We start from the raw sequence: 15,996 nt of genomic DNA, 5'->3' as shown, positions 1-15,996 counted from the left end.
TGTGTGGGTTAGGTTGATTGGCCATGCTAAGAAATTGCTCCTTAGTGTCCAGAAATGTGTAGGTTAGAGGGGTTAGTGGGCGTAATATGTAGGGATATGGGGGTAGGGCCTGGGTGCGATTGTGTTCGGTGCAGACTCGATGGACCGAAGGGCCTCTTTCTGCACTGTAGGGTTCTATGATTCCATTGCTGTTGGTAACGTCAACACTGCTTTTCCCACCCGCCATTGGCCTTTGCTGACTTCCAGAGGAATCTCACCCTAAATGCTTTATTCTTGCATTTCCTTCATATTAAAGACTGACAATCTATTCTGAAGTGAACAATTTGTATTCATTCTCTGAAAGAATTAGCTTTATAAATAACAATATAATGTTCAGTTTTTACATTATTCACAACACAAATATTGACCAAGTGGCTAATGTCGTACTCAAATTTAAAAAGAGTTGCATAACTAACCTATGAATTGCAGGCCAGTTGACTTACTATCTATCGTTGGAAAAAATTGTGAATCTTTAATTAAAGATCGAGATAAAGTTAAAAGCAGGCAGCACTGATTACATGAGTTGAGTAAAAGTTATGTTTCCAGTCTATTTTTCCTCAAAGTTGTCTCAATCTGGATATTTGTAAGCATTTAGTGTAACAGGAGTTTTCCTATGTACAGTATGAGAGACAGAGTGGCACAGTGATTAGCACTGCTACCTCACAACGCCAGGCACCTGGGTTTGATTCCCAGCTTGGGCCACTTTCTATGCGAAGTCTGCACGTTCTCCCATGTCTGTGTGGGTTTCCTCTGGGTGCTGCAGTTTCCTCCCCCCAGTCTGAAAGAATGTGCAGGTTAGCTCTCTTGGACATGCTAAATTCTCCCTCAGTGTACCCGAACAGGCATTGGAGTGTGGCAAGTAGGGGATTTTCACAGTAATTTCATTTCTGTTAATGTAAGCTTACTTGTGACAATAAATAAACTTTATGAAGGATGAGAATCAACTATGATTTGCACAATTACTCCAAAGTTAAAATGAAATAGATCACGTCGCAGAGGTGTTATTGAAACATTTTTATTTCACACAGAATTTTTGTTTCACATAAAACATCGACATCTCTTCGAAGTGATTAATGTTCTCAACATCCACTAATTACTTAGACATGAATCTTGTAGAATGCGATGTACAAGGACAAGTAATTTCGAACAAAACTAACAGCTATTTACTTGCTCCTAACATATTTGCATTAAACCAAATCTGTAGGCAGTTCTAAGTTTAATTGTAGAATTGAAAAGCAAATTATTCTTTGCATTGTAATAGTTTACAGTACTATATAAATTGGAATGGTAATTTTATGTGGAGAATTCCTAGCTTTAAGAAACCTCGAGTTATTTTTAAAACATTGATTGAAGTCATACAAAAAGTGTACACTTGTTTACAGTGCAACAGATTAAGTCTTCTTTCTTTTAAAATACTGAATACAACAATGTTATTACTGTTCGAAGGCAACGTAATAATAAAAACTATTGCCGTTAAAGGTTAGGCTAGAACTGTGAAAATAATTTTGTATTAAATAAGCGGAGACATTTTCCCAACAAGAGTCTTTTGTCTCCCACGTGGAAATCGGTGTTTTGTTATCCAATCACCATCTCAGTGTATGACATATCACATTCTCCTTAAGCTGTAAAAATGGGAGAATGAATAGCCATTACTCCATTTTAACACACAGCCCTGTGACTTGGAAGTATAACTGTTTCTTTCTGGTTGCCAGATCAAACTCCTGTAACATCTGATCAAACAACACTGTGGGTGCACCTTCACCCTATGGATTGCAGTCATTCAAGAAGAGGACTCGCCATCATCTTGTAGAGGACAATTAGCGATGGGTAATAAACGTTGAACTTACTAATAATATCCACAAAACCAAGAACAAATCTTCTAATAAATTCTATAAACCTAGATATATTGTAAAATTTAAATTGCTATGCCCTTCTGGAACAGGGTTGGCTAACTATAAAATACTCTCTATTAAACATTGAATAAATATAAAATTGTACTCGTATTTCATACTGATGCAAAATGCTACCACAGCCCCGGCAGAGATAATAATTTGGAATAAATGTTCTAAAGTACAAAATTATCTCAAGCCTTCTACACATTTCTTTCTGAATTTCAGTTTAAATATAACACAAAGAACAACTTTACAATGCATCCCCTCCTTTTCAAAACATTTGGATCCTTCTCATGCCTTGTTCTGTGGATTGGCACACAAATGGACATCATGACAGATCATGAGCAAATACTGTGTGTGAGGCAAAGACTCTTAGTTTGGTGTCAACAGTGACCATTCCCGCTGTTTTAAATCCACTATGACCATTAACAAGAGGCGCCATCACACTGACAAAAGCTCCTGTACTGACAGCAATGGAAGAGAAACCCTTAATTCTAAAAGAACTTTGCCGAACCAATAGAGGTTTGTTGAACTGTTTCCCTACGTTAGGTTCCATGTGCAGTCATCCAATGTATAATGTGGATTAACTTCAATCCAGATATATAATATGCTTGACTCCAGAATACTTGAAGATTGGATGGAAGCCTCAATCAAGGTACCTTTATTTAGCTAGCAGTTTCTACGAGTAATGAAGACCTCTGTGCTGTAGGTGTAGCTGTCACAGTTTTCGTTTGGGAACTGCTTTTCGTATCCTCATGAGTATTTTGTACGTTTTGCTCTTTGTAACATTATAATCTTGTTTCTTGAAGGTCTTCCTCAGCCTCCTCCTGTAAGGCACTTATTTTTGGCCGTGTTTTCCTTTTACTCGAGTTCCTTCTGTGAGCGGTAAATAGCTTGGCACGATCCAAATGTCCAAAAACTTGTTTGAAAAGGCTTGCTTCAGTTAAAAGTTTCTGCAGAGCATCAAACTGTTTAACTGAACTTCCTTCAATTACCTAAAATGAAATTTAACATATGATCAACTGTTACGATGATAGAGGTCCATACAGGTCAGCTTCACTTCGATTTAATTCTGGTTTGAATCAATTAGTGTGAAGTCTAACATAATCTTTTACTAACAACTCCCAATTGATTGCTTTTACCAAGAACTGTGAAAATCTGTTGTCAAGCAAGGATACAAACTGCATCTGGAACAGCAGAGTGAAGAGCTCTCAGCATTTTTATCACAGGATTTGTTTAAAATAAATTATTTATTTTATCCAGAACAACTTTATTGGAAATATGTCATAAAATGATGACAAAAAATGGGTCATTGAGAAGTTGTTCTCTTGTGGTATAACAGTTAACTTATGAATTGGACATAGATCATAGAATCCTTACAGTGCAGAAAGAGGCCATTTGGCCCATCAAGTCTGCACCGACCACATTCCCACCCAGGGCCTATCCCCATATCCCTACACTAATCCCTCTAACCAACACATCTTAGGACACTAAGGGACAATTTTAGCATGGCCAATCAACCTAACCCGCACATCTTTGGACTGTGGGAAGAAACTGGAACACCTGGAGGAAACCCACTCAGACGTGATGAGAATGTGCAATAGTCATGATGTGGAAATGCTGGTGTTGGACTGGAATAAGAACATAAGAACATGACACAGTAAATAAACACAGTAGGAAGTCTTATAACAACAGGTTAAAGTCCAACAAGTTAATTTGGTAGCAAAAGCCACCAGCTTTCGGAGTGCTGCTCCAAGCCAGCGCTCTGAAAGCTGGTGGCTTTTGCTACCAAATAAACCTGTTGGACTTTAACCTGGTCTTGTAAGACTTCTTATTGTGCAAACTCCACTAAGACAGTGACCCAAGCCGTGAATCGAACCCAGGTTCCTAGAGTTGTGAAATGGGTGGTACTGTGGCAGAGTGGTCAGCACTGCTGCCTCACAGTGCAAGGGACCGAGGTTTGATTCCTCGCTTGAGTCACTGTCGGTGTGGAGTTTATATGTTTTCCCCGTGTCTGTGTGGGTTTCCTCCGGCTGCTCTGGTTTCCTCCCACAGTCTGAAAGATGTGCTGGTTAGGTGGATTGACCATGCTAAATTCTCCCTCAGTGTACCTGAACAGGCGCCAGAGTGTGGCGACCAGGGAATTTTCAAAGTAACTTCATTGCAGTGTTAACGTAAACCTACTTGTGACACTAATAAAATTAAACGTAAACTTTAAACTACAACCGCTCTAGAAGACACAAAATTTAGATGATGATAAAAAATGTAGGTTTGGTAAGTAGATGAATGCATAAGTCTTTCTGGCGTGTGTGTGCTGCATTCAATTTTATTTCCTGCCTTTGTCAGTGACCTGATGGCTATCAGGGGTGATATCCTTCCCTTACAACCAAGGTCTAATAGCTGAGCCAAACCTTCCTGTTCCTTCAAACGCTGCTCCACCTCCACCTCAATACATACTGCACACCCTGGTTCAGGGAAAAGTGTCTCCACTTAACCTCATTTTCTTGTTGTTCACCTTGATCCTTGACTCCCCCTACAGTTCAAGAGCCTATGTCAGCCTTGAATTTATTCAATGACAGCCTCCAAAGCTCCCTGGGATCGTGAATTCATGAATCTCAGAGAAGAAATTCCTCCTCATTTTCATCTCAAATGGGCGACTCCTTATTCTGAAGCCAAGAGGCAGAAAACAAACAGAAGAACATACCAGAAATTGCTGGCAATCAAGGAGAGCTTCCACTCTGTGCTCTGAGAGTATAACAGTGCAGTTTGAAAATGTATGTTTAAGCGTTTTCCTTATGATTTGGAATGTTCTGTCACAAAACAAAAACAGAAAAATTCAGATTGGAATTTGTCATTTTATATATAAAGTATTATAAACTCATCTTTGCTGGTAGGTCTTAAATAACCAATAAATCTCTGAACAACAATGGATTTGATATAAGACAATAGCTATACCCTTTGAGAAGGATTGTTCTATCAGTTCTATACAGTAGCCTGTATGTGCTATAAATCAGGTAACAACTACAAAACGAAACAGGAAATTATAATGAGGCAAAATTATTTTCTGGATCAGTGAAACAATTTTGGTTTAACAGTCCTCAATATCTGAACTTCAAAATGAAGGCAATCCAAAAATTAGCGAACGAAATGCTTATCGTTTATTATCTGTTAGGAGTTCATCGGCTACTTGTAGTCATCATTGTTTCAATCTATTCACACAATGTAGCTCAAACTTACATGGGGTCCAGGTGAGCAGTCGGTTCATCCAGGAGGAGGATTTTGGCCTTGCTGAGAATGGATCGTGCCAAACACATGAGCTGTTTGTGGCCGTTGCTGAGAATGTAGCCGCCATCCACCAAAACAAAGTTAAGATTATCTGGAAACTGCTCAATCACTGATTTCAAACCAACCTGCGGTGATATAATTAGCATCAGTAAACCAATCTGTAGAACTTGTCAATAAGAATGTAAGAAACTGGAGGAGGAGTGGGCTTTTTGACCCTATGAGCCAGCTCTGCCATTCGATAAGATCATGGCCGATCTGATCTTGATCTTAACCCCATTTTTCTACAGTTCTCCTTAATCCTTGTCTCCCCCTGTAATCCAAGCATTTATCTCAGCCTCGAATTTATTCAATGACACTTCCATAGCTCTCTGTGATAGTGAATTCACAAATCTCGGAGAAGAAATTCCTCCTTATCTTCATCTTCAATGGTGACTCCATATTTTGAAACCATGTCCCTGAGTTCCAGAATCCTCCATGTGCGTCTATCCTGCCAAGCCCTCCCATATGCTTCAATAAAATCACCTATCATTCTTCTTCTGATCTCCAATGACTACAACCCAACCTGTTCAACTTTTTCTTGTGAGACAATCCTTTTAACCCAGGAATCAGCCGAATGAAATCACTCTGAACTTATCATGCACTAGTTACAGTTGGTCAACTGCAAATGGCTCATCTTCTGTTTTCAGTTAGGTAACTAATCCTCTATCCAAACCTACCATAATGCCTCAAATACCAAGGGTTCTTATCTTATGCTGTATCCTTTTTGTGGCATCACACTGGTTTTAGAAGACATCTACTTTGGGGACTGGGGTTCCCCTTTACCCACCCTCTTCATTATATCCTCAAAATTTGTCAAATACAATTCCCTTTCATAAAAGGATGTTGACCCTGCTTGATTGCATTATTTATTTTTCCAAATGGCCTGCTACTTCCTTAATGATGAGACCAGCATTTTCCAAATGACGAATGTTTCCTGCTCTCTCCTTTTTCTTGAATAGGGCATCACATTTGCAGTTTTCTAATCAAGGGGACTTTTCCAGAAATGAAAGATTACAATCAGTGGATCTGAACTCAGATTGCGAACGATGGTAGCTTTGTGCTACCAAAATCTGAATTCATCCTTTTATTTCAAAAAAGACTCATTTATATTTCGCTGTCCTCCCTGAACCTGCTGGTGAGTTATAGTTTCCCTTCATGAGGATTATCTATATTTTGTCCGGTTTAGCCTCTGGATTTTTTTGTCGAACAACGTGACACGGTTGGAAAGAGAAACAATTGGAAACTTGAATGGAAAAGAAAAGCTTGAGCTTTCACACACTTCATGCCACGTTTGAGCTCCTTGCCAGAGTCAAGCTCAGTTTTGCTGCCACAATCAACGTCAATCACAGTTCTGCCCTCAATAGCAGGTTGTAGTCTAATAATGGCCAAGTGCACCAGGTAAAATATTTTACACTGCATGCCACTATATTGCTCTACTGTCAAGTTACTATGATTATTCTCTTGTTATTCATTTGTTTTGTTCCATTAGCACTCATACTAATCTGAGTTCCCTCTTATTGTAAATCCCAATTTCTTTCTAATTGATCTCTGAAATGCTAGCAATAATTAGCTACATGTGACATTCCATACACAACATTGAACCTACTTAAAACCTAATCAAAAATATATACTTTTTGCAAGTGGTTTTTATTCTGAAAGAACTCTAATCTTATTCCCTGATAGTGTCCCATCTGAATGTATAGGCATCAGAAAATAACAAGCTACGCTATGGGTGGAATTTTCCCATCCTGCCCGTCTTGGGAATCGTAGCAGACAATACAAAGGTCCATTGACTTCGGACGGGATTTGCCAGACACGGGGGAAACCTTACTGGAAAATCTCAAAGAACAAAGAACAACACCGTACAGGAAACAGGCCCTTTGGCCCAACAAGCCCGCGCCGCCATTTTAACATTCAGTGAATGCCTCATCTACCTTCTTCTACCTATGACTTTTCTCTATGCCAGATTTGGGGAGGTCTAATTTAGGGACAATGTGTTAACACCAATCAGCCTAAAAGCACGTTTTTGGGGTGTGGGAGGAAACCGGAGCACCAGGGGAAAACCCACACCCTATTACTTCAAAAAATTTTTAATTCCTCTATATTTTTCATCTGAAAACTGACATTCAAATCTATAATCTCGACTTTGGATTTAACAGGCTGTTGTGATAAGCAAATATAATATTTACATGGAAATGTCTGTCGTGAAAGGATTCATTATCCAGTGAGTTGCTTGACCACATGGGCCAAGGAAGTTTTGTGTCGGATCCTTGAGTTTGTGTTGCATGAGCAGAAAACATCAACTTGGTTTTATGAAAATGAAATCATGTCTGACAAATGTTGGCACATTGTCGGGTGGCATGGTGGCACAGTGGTTAACGCTGCTGCCTCACAGAGCCAGGGAACCCAGTTTCAATTCAGGCTTCAGGTCAATGTCTGTGCGGAGTTTGCACATTCCCCCCGTGTCTGTGTGGTTTCCGCCGGGTGCTCTGGTTTCCTCCCACAATCCAAAGATGTGGGTATTAGGTTGATTGGCCATGCTAAATTGACCCTAGTTGATTAGCAGGGTAAATATGTAGAGTTACGGGGAATAGAGCCTGTGTGGGATTGTGGTTGGTGCAGACTCAATAGGCCGAATGGCCTCATTCCATGCTGTAGGGATGATAGGATTCCATGATGCTATTGTAGAGTTTTGTGGGCATCATGAGTAGAGGGATAAAAGGGAGCAGTAGGTGTCAGTAGGGGGTGCAATCACCTAGTGGTATTATTGCTAGATTATAATCCAGAAACTCAGGTAATGTTCTGGGGACTCGGGTTTGAATCTCACCACAGCAGCTGGTGAAATCTGAATTCAATAAAAAATATTTGGAATTAAGAATCCACTGATGACCATGAAACCATTGTCAATTGTCGGAAAAACCCATCTGGTTCACTAATGTCCTTTAGGGAAGGAAACTTGCTATCTGGCCTACACGTTACTCCAGAACCACAGCAATGTGGTTGACTCTCAATTGGTCTCGGGCAACAAGGGATTGGTAATAAATGCTGCCCAGCTAGCAATGCCCATGTCCCAGGAATGAATTAAAAACTGTACTTGGATTTCCAAAAGGCATTCAATAAGGTGAAGGTACAATACAAGTCAAATGCTCATGTTGCAATATATGAGCAGGAACAGAGGATGGGTTAAAGAAATAGAAACAGTGAGTAGGGATAAATGGGCCATTTTCAATTTGGCAGGCTCTGATTAATGGAGTGCCAGAAAGATTGTTAATAGGGTCTCAGCTTTGTACAGTCTGTATTAATTTGTCAGATGACAAGATCAAGCACAATGCATTTATATTTGCTAATGATGCAAAGTTAGGTGGAATGTAAACTGTGAGGAGGCCATAAAGAGGCTGCAAAGAGATATTGACAGGTTGGGTGTTTGGTGTGTGGAATTAAACCCAGGCTAATCACTGTGCTGCCGTGCTTTTCTTTTTGTGGAAAATACTTTAGGAAACAAAGAATTAATGCTAGATTAAGACTTTTGACTTTGATGTTGTTCATCAAGAAAAATTCAATCTTCAGATGCTGGCTAAAATTGAAGGCAGCTTGCCCAATGTCAACACAACAGATAGATGCAGAATGCAAAGTAATCATGCTGTGAACTTTGGAGTGCAGTTGCCAAAGCCTTAGTTATTTTTAAATTTGATGGAAAGAACATTATTTATAACCTGAGAACATTCAATTTAATGATTTATGAAGAAATTTGGAATTGTGGCATCACAGCTGTTTTAGTTCATCCAAGATCTCGAATGATGGACCGTCTTTATAACTATCACCCGACAAAGGGTCACGTGCTTTACCTCTTCAGTGACATTCCAGATTTCCTCATCGCTCCATTGTTCATAAGGATCCAAGTTCTTCCGGAAGGTTCCAGAGAACACAAAGACTTTCTGTAAGGTGGAATATTGAATGAGAGTTGTTTTTCTGAGGCATTTTGTACAAGTTTACTATTGCTCTGACTGACAATCGTCGTCAGTTGGTCATCATAGGATTTTTTTGGGAAGGTAGGGAAAACAGTTATCCTTTCGATTCATTCCCCACTGTTTAAACCAATGGTTCACAAAGCTGGTTTGGTTGAAGGACACAGTTTTAAACGGGTAGTAACAAACACCCTATTTAAATTATAACACAACATAAAGCCCATAATTTGAAACTCATGCATTAAAGAGTATATTACTAATTCTTGTAAGAAATCAAATATTTACATTGAGTATAGCAAGCAGTTCTGGTCGCCACACTAGCAGAAGGATGTGGAAGAACAAAGAACAAAGAACAACACAGCACGGGAAACAGGCCCTTCGGCCCAACGAGCCCGCGCCGCCGTCCCATTGTCTCAGTGACCTATTCATGATTTTAGTCTACGCCTAATGTGCGAGGATCAGGGAGGTCCAATATAGGGACAATTCGTTACCCAATCAATCAGCCTAAAAGCGCATCTTTGGGATGTGGGAGGAAACCGGAGCAAGCTCTGGAGAGAGTGCAAAGAAGGTTCACCAGGATGTTGCCTGGTCATGTGGGTGTTGGCTATGAGGAGAGGCGAACAAACTAGGATTGTTTTCACTGGAAAGATGGAGGCTGAGGGGAGACAAAATTATAACAGACATAGACAGGGTGGATAGTCAGAGGCTTTTCCCAGGTGGAAATGTCAATTACAAGGTTCAAGGTGAGAGGGGGGAAAATTTAAGGCAGATGTGTGGGGGAGTTTTTTTCACACCGAGAGTGGTGGGTGCCTGATGTCTATCTTCGGTTGGAGCACAGACAGGGCAGCAGTCTGGAAAGAGCAGGGGACCAGAGAAAGAAGAAGATGGAGAGAAACAGGAGCATGGGGAGATAAGAGCATGGAGAAAGCACAAGGGGCGCAGAGCGTTGGAGCACCGTGGGTGGGTGAAGGTGGAGGGAGCAAGACCTAGAGAGTGAAAAGGCAAAATGGCAGGAATGGGGTGGGGGGGGACAGTCACGGGGGTGGTGGGGAGTTGGTGCAGGAACACAAGCAGGAGCAAGCAGGAGCATGGGAGGGGGAGAAGGAGCATGGGAGGGCAGGGACAAGTGGAAGCAGGTACACTGTGGCACAGTAGTTAGCACTACTGCCTCATAATGCCAGGGACCCAGGTTCGATTCCTGGCTTGGGTCACTGTTTGTGCAGAGTTTGCACATTCTCCCCATTTCTGTGTGAGGCTCCTCCGGGTGCTCTGTCTTCTCCCACAGTCTGAAAGGTGTGCTGGTTAGGTGCATTGAACCAAAGAGTGCCAGACTGTTGCGACTAGGGGAATTTCACAGTAACTTCATTGCAGTGTTAATGTAGACCCTACTTGCAAATAATAAACAAACTTTTAACTTTAAAAATGAACACGGGATGGAGGGAGCAGAAACATGGGGGGATGAGGCATGAACAAGTGGAGGCAGGTACACCAGGGATCAGGTTTGCGGGCAGAGGTATATGGGAGGGAGGAGTATTAGGGAAGTAAAGGAGAGCAGGAACATCGATGGAGCAGAGCATATCTCTGGTTGCTAATCATTTGTTCTTCATGACCAGAATACCCTGTTTCCCCTGAGTTTGGGTGGGTTTAGTACCGGGGACACTGTGTCAGAATAAGGGATCTGCCACTTAGGATCAAGATGATAAGAAATTCCTTCACTTAGCGTGTGCTGGATTTTAGAATTCTCCGCCCCAGAGCCCCAGGGCCGATAGGTTTCTGGATAAGAAAGATATCAAGGCTTACAGGAATTGTGCTTGAAACAGTTTGAGGCAGATGATCAGCCTTGATCTGGTTGAATGGAGGAGTAGGCTCAATGGGCGTACTCCTGCTCCTATTTCCTATGTATCTATAATGATTCACATACCAATCTGTAAGATTGGCCTTGTGTCCTGGGTCCTATAGAAAACTTTTATGGATTCAACCTTGAAGGACAAATACAGTACTATAATAGTGAGGTGTGACTTGGACGCATGGCAAATACTCACATTGTTCCATAACATATGTGTGTACCATTTTAAATGTTCATTTAGTGGAAGTTGATGAAAATCCCAGATCCTTGAAACAGTTTTTATGTCAGGAAAATAATTCAAATTTTCTTCTTGTATTCAAAAACTGCTTTAATCTTTATCCCCTGATAGTATAAATCATACCACGCTTTTCAATATTATTACATTTACATTACAAAAAAGTCAAATCACTAACATGTGGTACATGTCTTTTAGGATTGATTTAACTCAGTTGGCAGGACAGCTGGTTAGTGATGCAGAGCGATGCCACCAGGGCAGGTTCAATTCCCGTACCAGCTGAGGTTATTCATAAAGATATGGTGATGTTCAGATTAAATCATCACCAGTCAGTGCCCATGGTCATCTGGGATTATGGTGACTTTACCTATGTCTTCTAATCAGAAGTCTTTGCAACTGCCTGCATTTGCGGATACCTTACCTGTGGAATGACGCCAAATGCTTTTCTCCACTTTTGCAAGGAGACTGAATTCCAGGATATCCCATCAATCTGGATTTCCCCTTCAGTTGACAAGAGACGCAGAAGAGCAGAAAGCAATGTGCTCTTTCCAGCACCTGTCCGTCCCAGCAATCCAACCTGTCATTGTAAGCAGAGTACGGTGCTTAAAACTAGAACTAAACTCAACACAGGTAACAGACTGAACCTAGTTAAAAAGGTAGGCATGATTTGGAAGCAATGCAAGTAGATTCTGTTGCGGAGCAAGTCACTCAAAGCAGTTTTCTACGTTAGGACAGCATTTATTGAGAATGAGTAATTTTGAGGGTTATGGATAAAACGTGGCATGCGTAACTGAACGTGACTGCTCTTTCAAAGAGTAAGTCCTGATACAATGGCTGGAATTTTACCGCCCCGCTTGCCATGGGAATCGGAGCGGGCTGGGAGGCAAGGGGCAGGAACGGGGTGAGGGGGTGTTGGGGGGGGTGGTACCATGGCAAGGTCCATTGACCTCGGGAGGGATTTCATGGTTGGAAGATGAGGAAGGCCATAAAATCCTGTCCAATGAGTTAAATGGCTTCATTCTTTGTTGTAAGTTTCTGTGATTCTATAATAACATGAAAGAACATTGGTTTAGGAAAGCATTCCTGCAATGTAATGGATGTATCCTCTGCCTTACCCGTTGTCCTGCATTTACAAAAAAGGAAAGGTCCTGAAGAACTGGGCGCCCATCATTGGTATACTTGGCTGTGAGGTTATTCACCATCATCTGGCCTCCTGATGGCCATTCATTGGTTAGATACTTGTTTTCAATTACGAGCACATCCGAGGGGTTGCTGAGATGATGTTGGTTCTTGAATTCCGATCCTTCCGGAGGTATGTCAATGTATTTAAAAACACGACTTACAGACCTCATCTGGGGGGCAACAACATAATTAAGGATCAATATAAATGTTCAAGATTAAGGATTCCATTGGTCCTTAACTATGATTGACCATCATTTCAACTTGTGATTAAAAATATCAAATTCAATTATTCAGCAAATTTTATTTTTTGAGGGTATACAATGAGGGTATTATACTGCTTAGGGCTCAAATTGATCTGGTTTTTAAGAACCACTTGACCATAATGAATAATGGTGACTTATAAAGGAGGTTTTTGACTTTAAACCTCTTAGGTAAAGATTGTAACACACATGGCCACTTTTGTTACAAGTCATAACATCAGTGCAAATCAATGTATGGCTGACACACATCAAGAACAGTTCAATTTGATTATTTGGCATAAATGCTTGATGTCTCCATGTCTTTGTGCAATATATAACCAATTTTGTAAAACCAGCTCATCTTTCAATCATATTCCTTAGAATTTGACATTTAAAAAATTAATTTGTGGGATTTGAGCTTCGCTGGCTAGGCCAGCATTTATTGCCCATCCTTGAGAAGGTGGTAGTGAGCTGCCATCTTGAATCGCTGCAGGTGTAGGTACACCTGCAGTGCTGTTCAAAAGGGAATTCCAGGATTTTGACCCATCAAAAGGCATAGTGAGGTGAATGGCTTGGGGGGAACCGCCAGCTAGGGGTGTTCCGAAGTATATGCTGCTCTTATCCTTCTTGGTGATAGTGGTCATGGATTTGGAAGGGGCTGCCTAAGAAATCTTGGTGACTTCCTGCAAACTATTTCAGAGTTTGACATCCTCTTTTATATTCAAAAGCCACTTTTCTTCCTGTTTCCATTTATTCCGTGTTAATCAGCATCATTGGGTAGATATATGGGTGATCTTCACTTAGTTGTCTGCAATATCTCTCAGAACCAGCTGCTGCAATGGGTGCAATGCTATGACTGTCTATGCTTTGGAGATTCACATTTAGGTGTAAATTATACTGTAAATGGCAGAACCCTTAGAATCATTAACATGGAGGGATCTGAGACTGCAAGTCCACAGTTCCCTAAAAGTGGCAATACAGGTGGCCAGGGCGATTAAGAAGGTACATGGCATATTTGCCTCCATTGGCCAGGGCAGCGAGCACAAGAGTTGGCAAATCATGTTGGTTAGGCCACATTTGGAGTATTGCATGCCTTTCTGGTCACCAGACTATCAGAAGGACGTGGAAACTTTGGAGAGAGTGCAAAGATGATTCACCAGGATGTTGCCTGGTCTCGAGGGTGTTGGCTATGAGGAGAAGTTGAATAAACTGGGATTGTTTACACTGGAAAGATGGAGGCAGAGGGAAGACCTGATAGAGGTCTACAAAATTATGAGAGGAACAGAAAGGGTGGATAGTCTGAGGGTTTTTTTCAGAATGGAAATGTCAATTACTAGGGGGCACAGGTTCAGGTTGAGAGGGGGAAAGTTTAAGGAAAATGTTTGGGGAAACTTATCCATGCAGAGAGTGATGGGTGTCCGGAATGTGCTGCCAGAGGAGGTGGTGGAAGCAGGCACATTACCAACATTGAAGAGGCATCTGGGTGGATGCATGAATAGGAAGGGAACAGAGGGAGATGGTCCAAATAAGAACTGAAGTTTTTTTAAGTTTAGTTAGGGCACCAGGATCGGCACAGGCTTGAAGCCTTGCTTGATGTTCATAATATGCTATTTTTACTTAAAAGTAGGACCACTGATCATGTCTTTCTACTTTGCATTCACAGGCATTTTGCAGCAACATGTGGGGAAGGAGCTTTTCTACTAAATCTCGTCAATGGCTCATTATAGCATCATTTAATCAGTGCATTATATTACCACCAGCCTTCATGAAACATATCCAAAAACAAAAGCATATTCTGAATATTCTTTACCAGACTATCCACGTCTATGCTTGAATTGACAGCCCACTGCAGAGTGCTCATAATGTTCATGGCTAAGGTCAGGATAATTCCAACTTTTCCTTCTCTGATATCTAAGGAAAATAAATGATTTGTAAATTCATTGAATTGCTGCAACAATTCCACCTCTAAGTCTATGTGGTAGAAGGCTATGGTACACATAGTTTAAGGTGGGACTGAGTGCAATACTGCCCACACAGTGATGTGATGTGAGAAGGCACATGACCCAGACCCAGCCAGAGATGTGTTAAAGACTCAGGGTGGAGGTAGCTCCTTGCCTGTGCCCTTGACTGTATATTTGTATAGAATTAATAAAGATATTCTTTAACATACAGGAGACTACATTAACAAACACATTCTACAGACAACTCCATCCCCACATGGTGGCAATTCAATATCAAAACCCTCATTATCTCTAAAAGACTAAGAAAAAGTACATCTTCAATGGATTCTGAACTGTAAGTATCTCCCAATTAAAGCTACAGCTACTGAGAAAAAGCTCCAGAGAGAAGAGCCTAGAAGCTAAGGATGCAAAAGTGGCATAGTGATTAGCGCTGCTGCTTCACAACGCCAGGGACCTGGGTTTGAATTTTGGCTTGGGTCCCTGTCTGTGTGGAGTTTGTATGTTCTCCCCATGTCGGCATGGGTTTCCTCTGGATGCTCCAGTTTCCACCCACAGTCCAAAGATGTGTGGGTTAGGTTGATTGGCCATGCTAAATTGACCCTAGTGTCAGGGAGATTAGCAGGGCAAATGTGTAGAGTTATGGGGATAGGTCTGGGTGGGATTATGGTCAGTGCAGGCTTGATGGGCTGTAAGGCCTCCTACTGTACTGTAGGGATTCTAAGTCTTACTGCAACAGATGGTTCCACACACTCTTCCTTGAAAGTCCAGCTTCAAGACACAGAATTCATAACCTGTAAAGGTGAGCTAAATCTTTTTCACATCCAGGCTGCAGCCAGTCCTGAGAAGCCTTTTTATAATTCAGTCAGAAGCGTCATTTGAACGAAACCCGTCACCAATCTAGATTTCCCTGATTCTGAACCTCAAAATGTGGCAGAAATAAAACAAATTAATAAATAATTTAATCAACTCTGGGGAACCTCACAACCATCCAAGTCCTTAAACAGAAGCTTACATCCATTCAAATGTCTTACTCCTTGCAATACTACCTCATTGACTAAGTCAAGTCAGCAGCCCACCAACTCATGCAGCCATTGTGGAATATTCCTCTTCCTGAAGCACTGCCATTTTGGCAAGGCCACAAAAAACCGGGAAATTCATTGTTCTGCACTGAATGGTGACGCCACCTGGGAAGCCTGTAAACTATTAAAGCTGTACCCACACTTTTAAAATCTTCAACGTGGATCACAAATCTACACTTGCAACTTTACTGGGAATCACCCAAGGGCCCAGGCAAGTCACAAAACTGAAGTCTC

General features: G+C 41.2%; 1 protein-coding gene across 1 annotated transcript in view; it reads right to left on the bottom strand.

Annotated features, from left to right (window-relative positions):
* Positions 1-1,080: 1,080 nt before the first annotated feature.
* Positions 1,081-15,996, bottom strand: part of cftr (CF transmembrane conductance regulator) — a 128,229-nt gene continuing 113,313 nt past the window's right edge. The window contains exons 21-27 of the mRNA XM_080191098.1: positions 14,533-14,633; positions 12,417-12,653; positions 11,723-11,878; positions 9,101-9,190; positions 5,169-5,341; positions 4,636-4,741; positions 1,081-2,926 (exon numbers count right to left, since the gene is read on the bottom strand). Coding sequence (XP_080047224.1) covers positions 2,720-2,926; positions 4,636-4,741; positions 5,169-5,341; positions 9,101-9,190; positions 11,723-11,878; positions 12,417-12,653; positions 14,533-14,633 — 1,070 coding nt within the window. The 3' untranslated portion in view covers positions 1,081-2,719. The remainder of the gene's footprint in view (positions 2,927-4,635; positions 4,742-5,168; positions 5,342-9,100; positions 9,191-11,722; positions 11,879-12,416; positions 12,654-14,532; positions 14,634-15,996) is intronic.

Source organism: Carcharhinus amblyrhynchos, chromosome 6 (assembly GCF_965287045.1).
Source record: "Carcharhinus amblyrhynchos chromosome 6, sCarAmb.v2.hapA, whole genome shotgun sequence".
In the NCBI taxonomy this organism is placed as follows: domain Eukaryota; kingdom Metazoa; phylum Chordata; class Chondrichthyes; order Carcharhiniformes; family Carcharhinidae; genus Carcharhinus; species Carcharhinus amblyrhynchos.
Note: the sequence above shows the minus strand (reverse complement) of the source record. Positions and strands in the feature narration are given on the sequence as shown.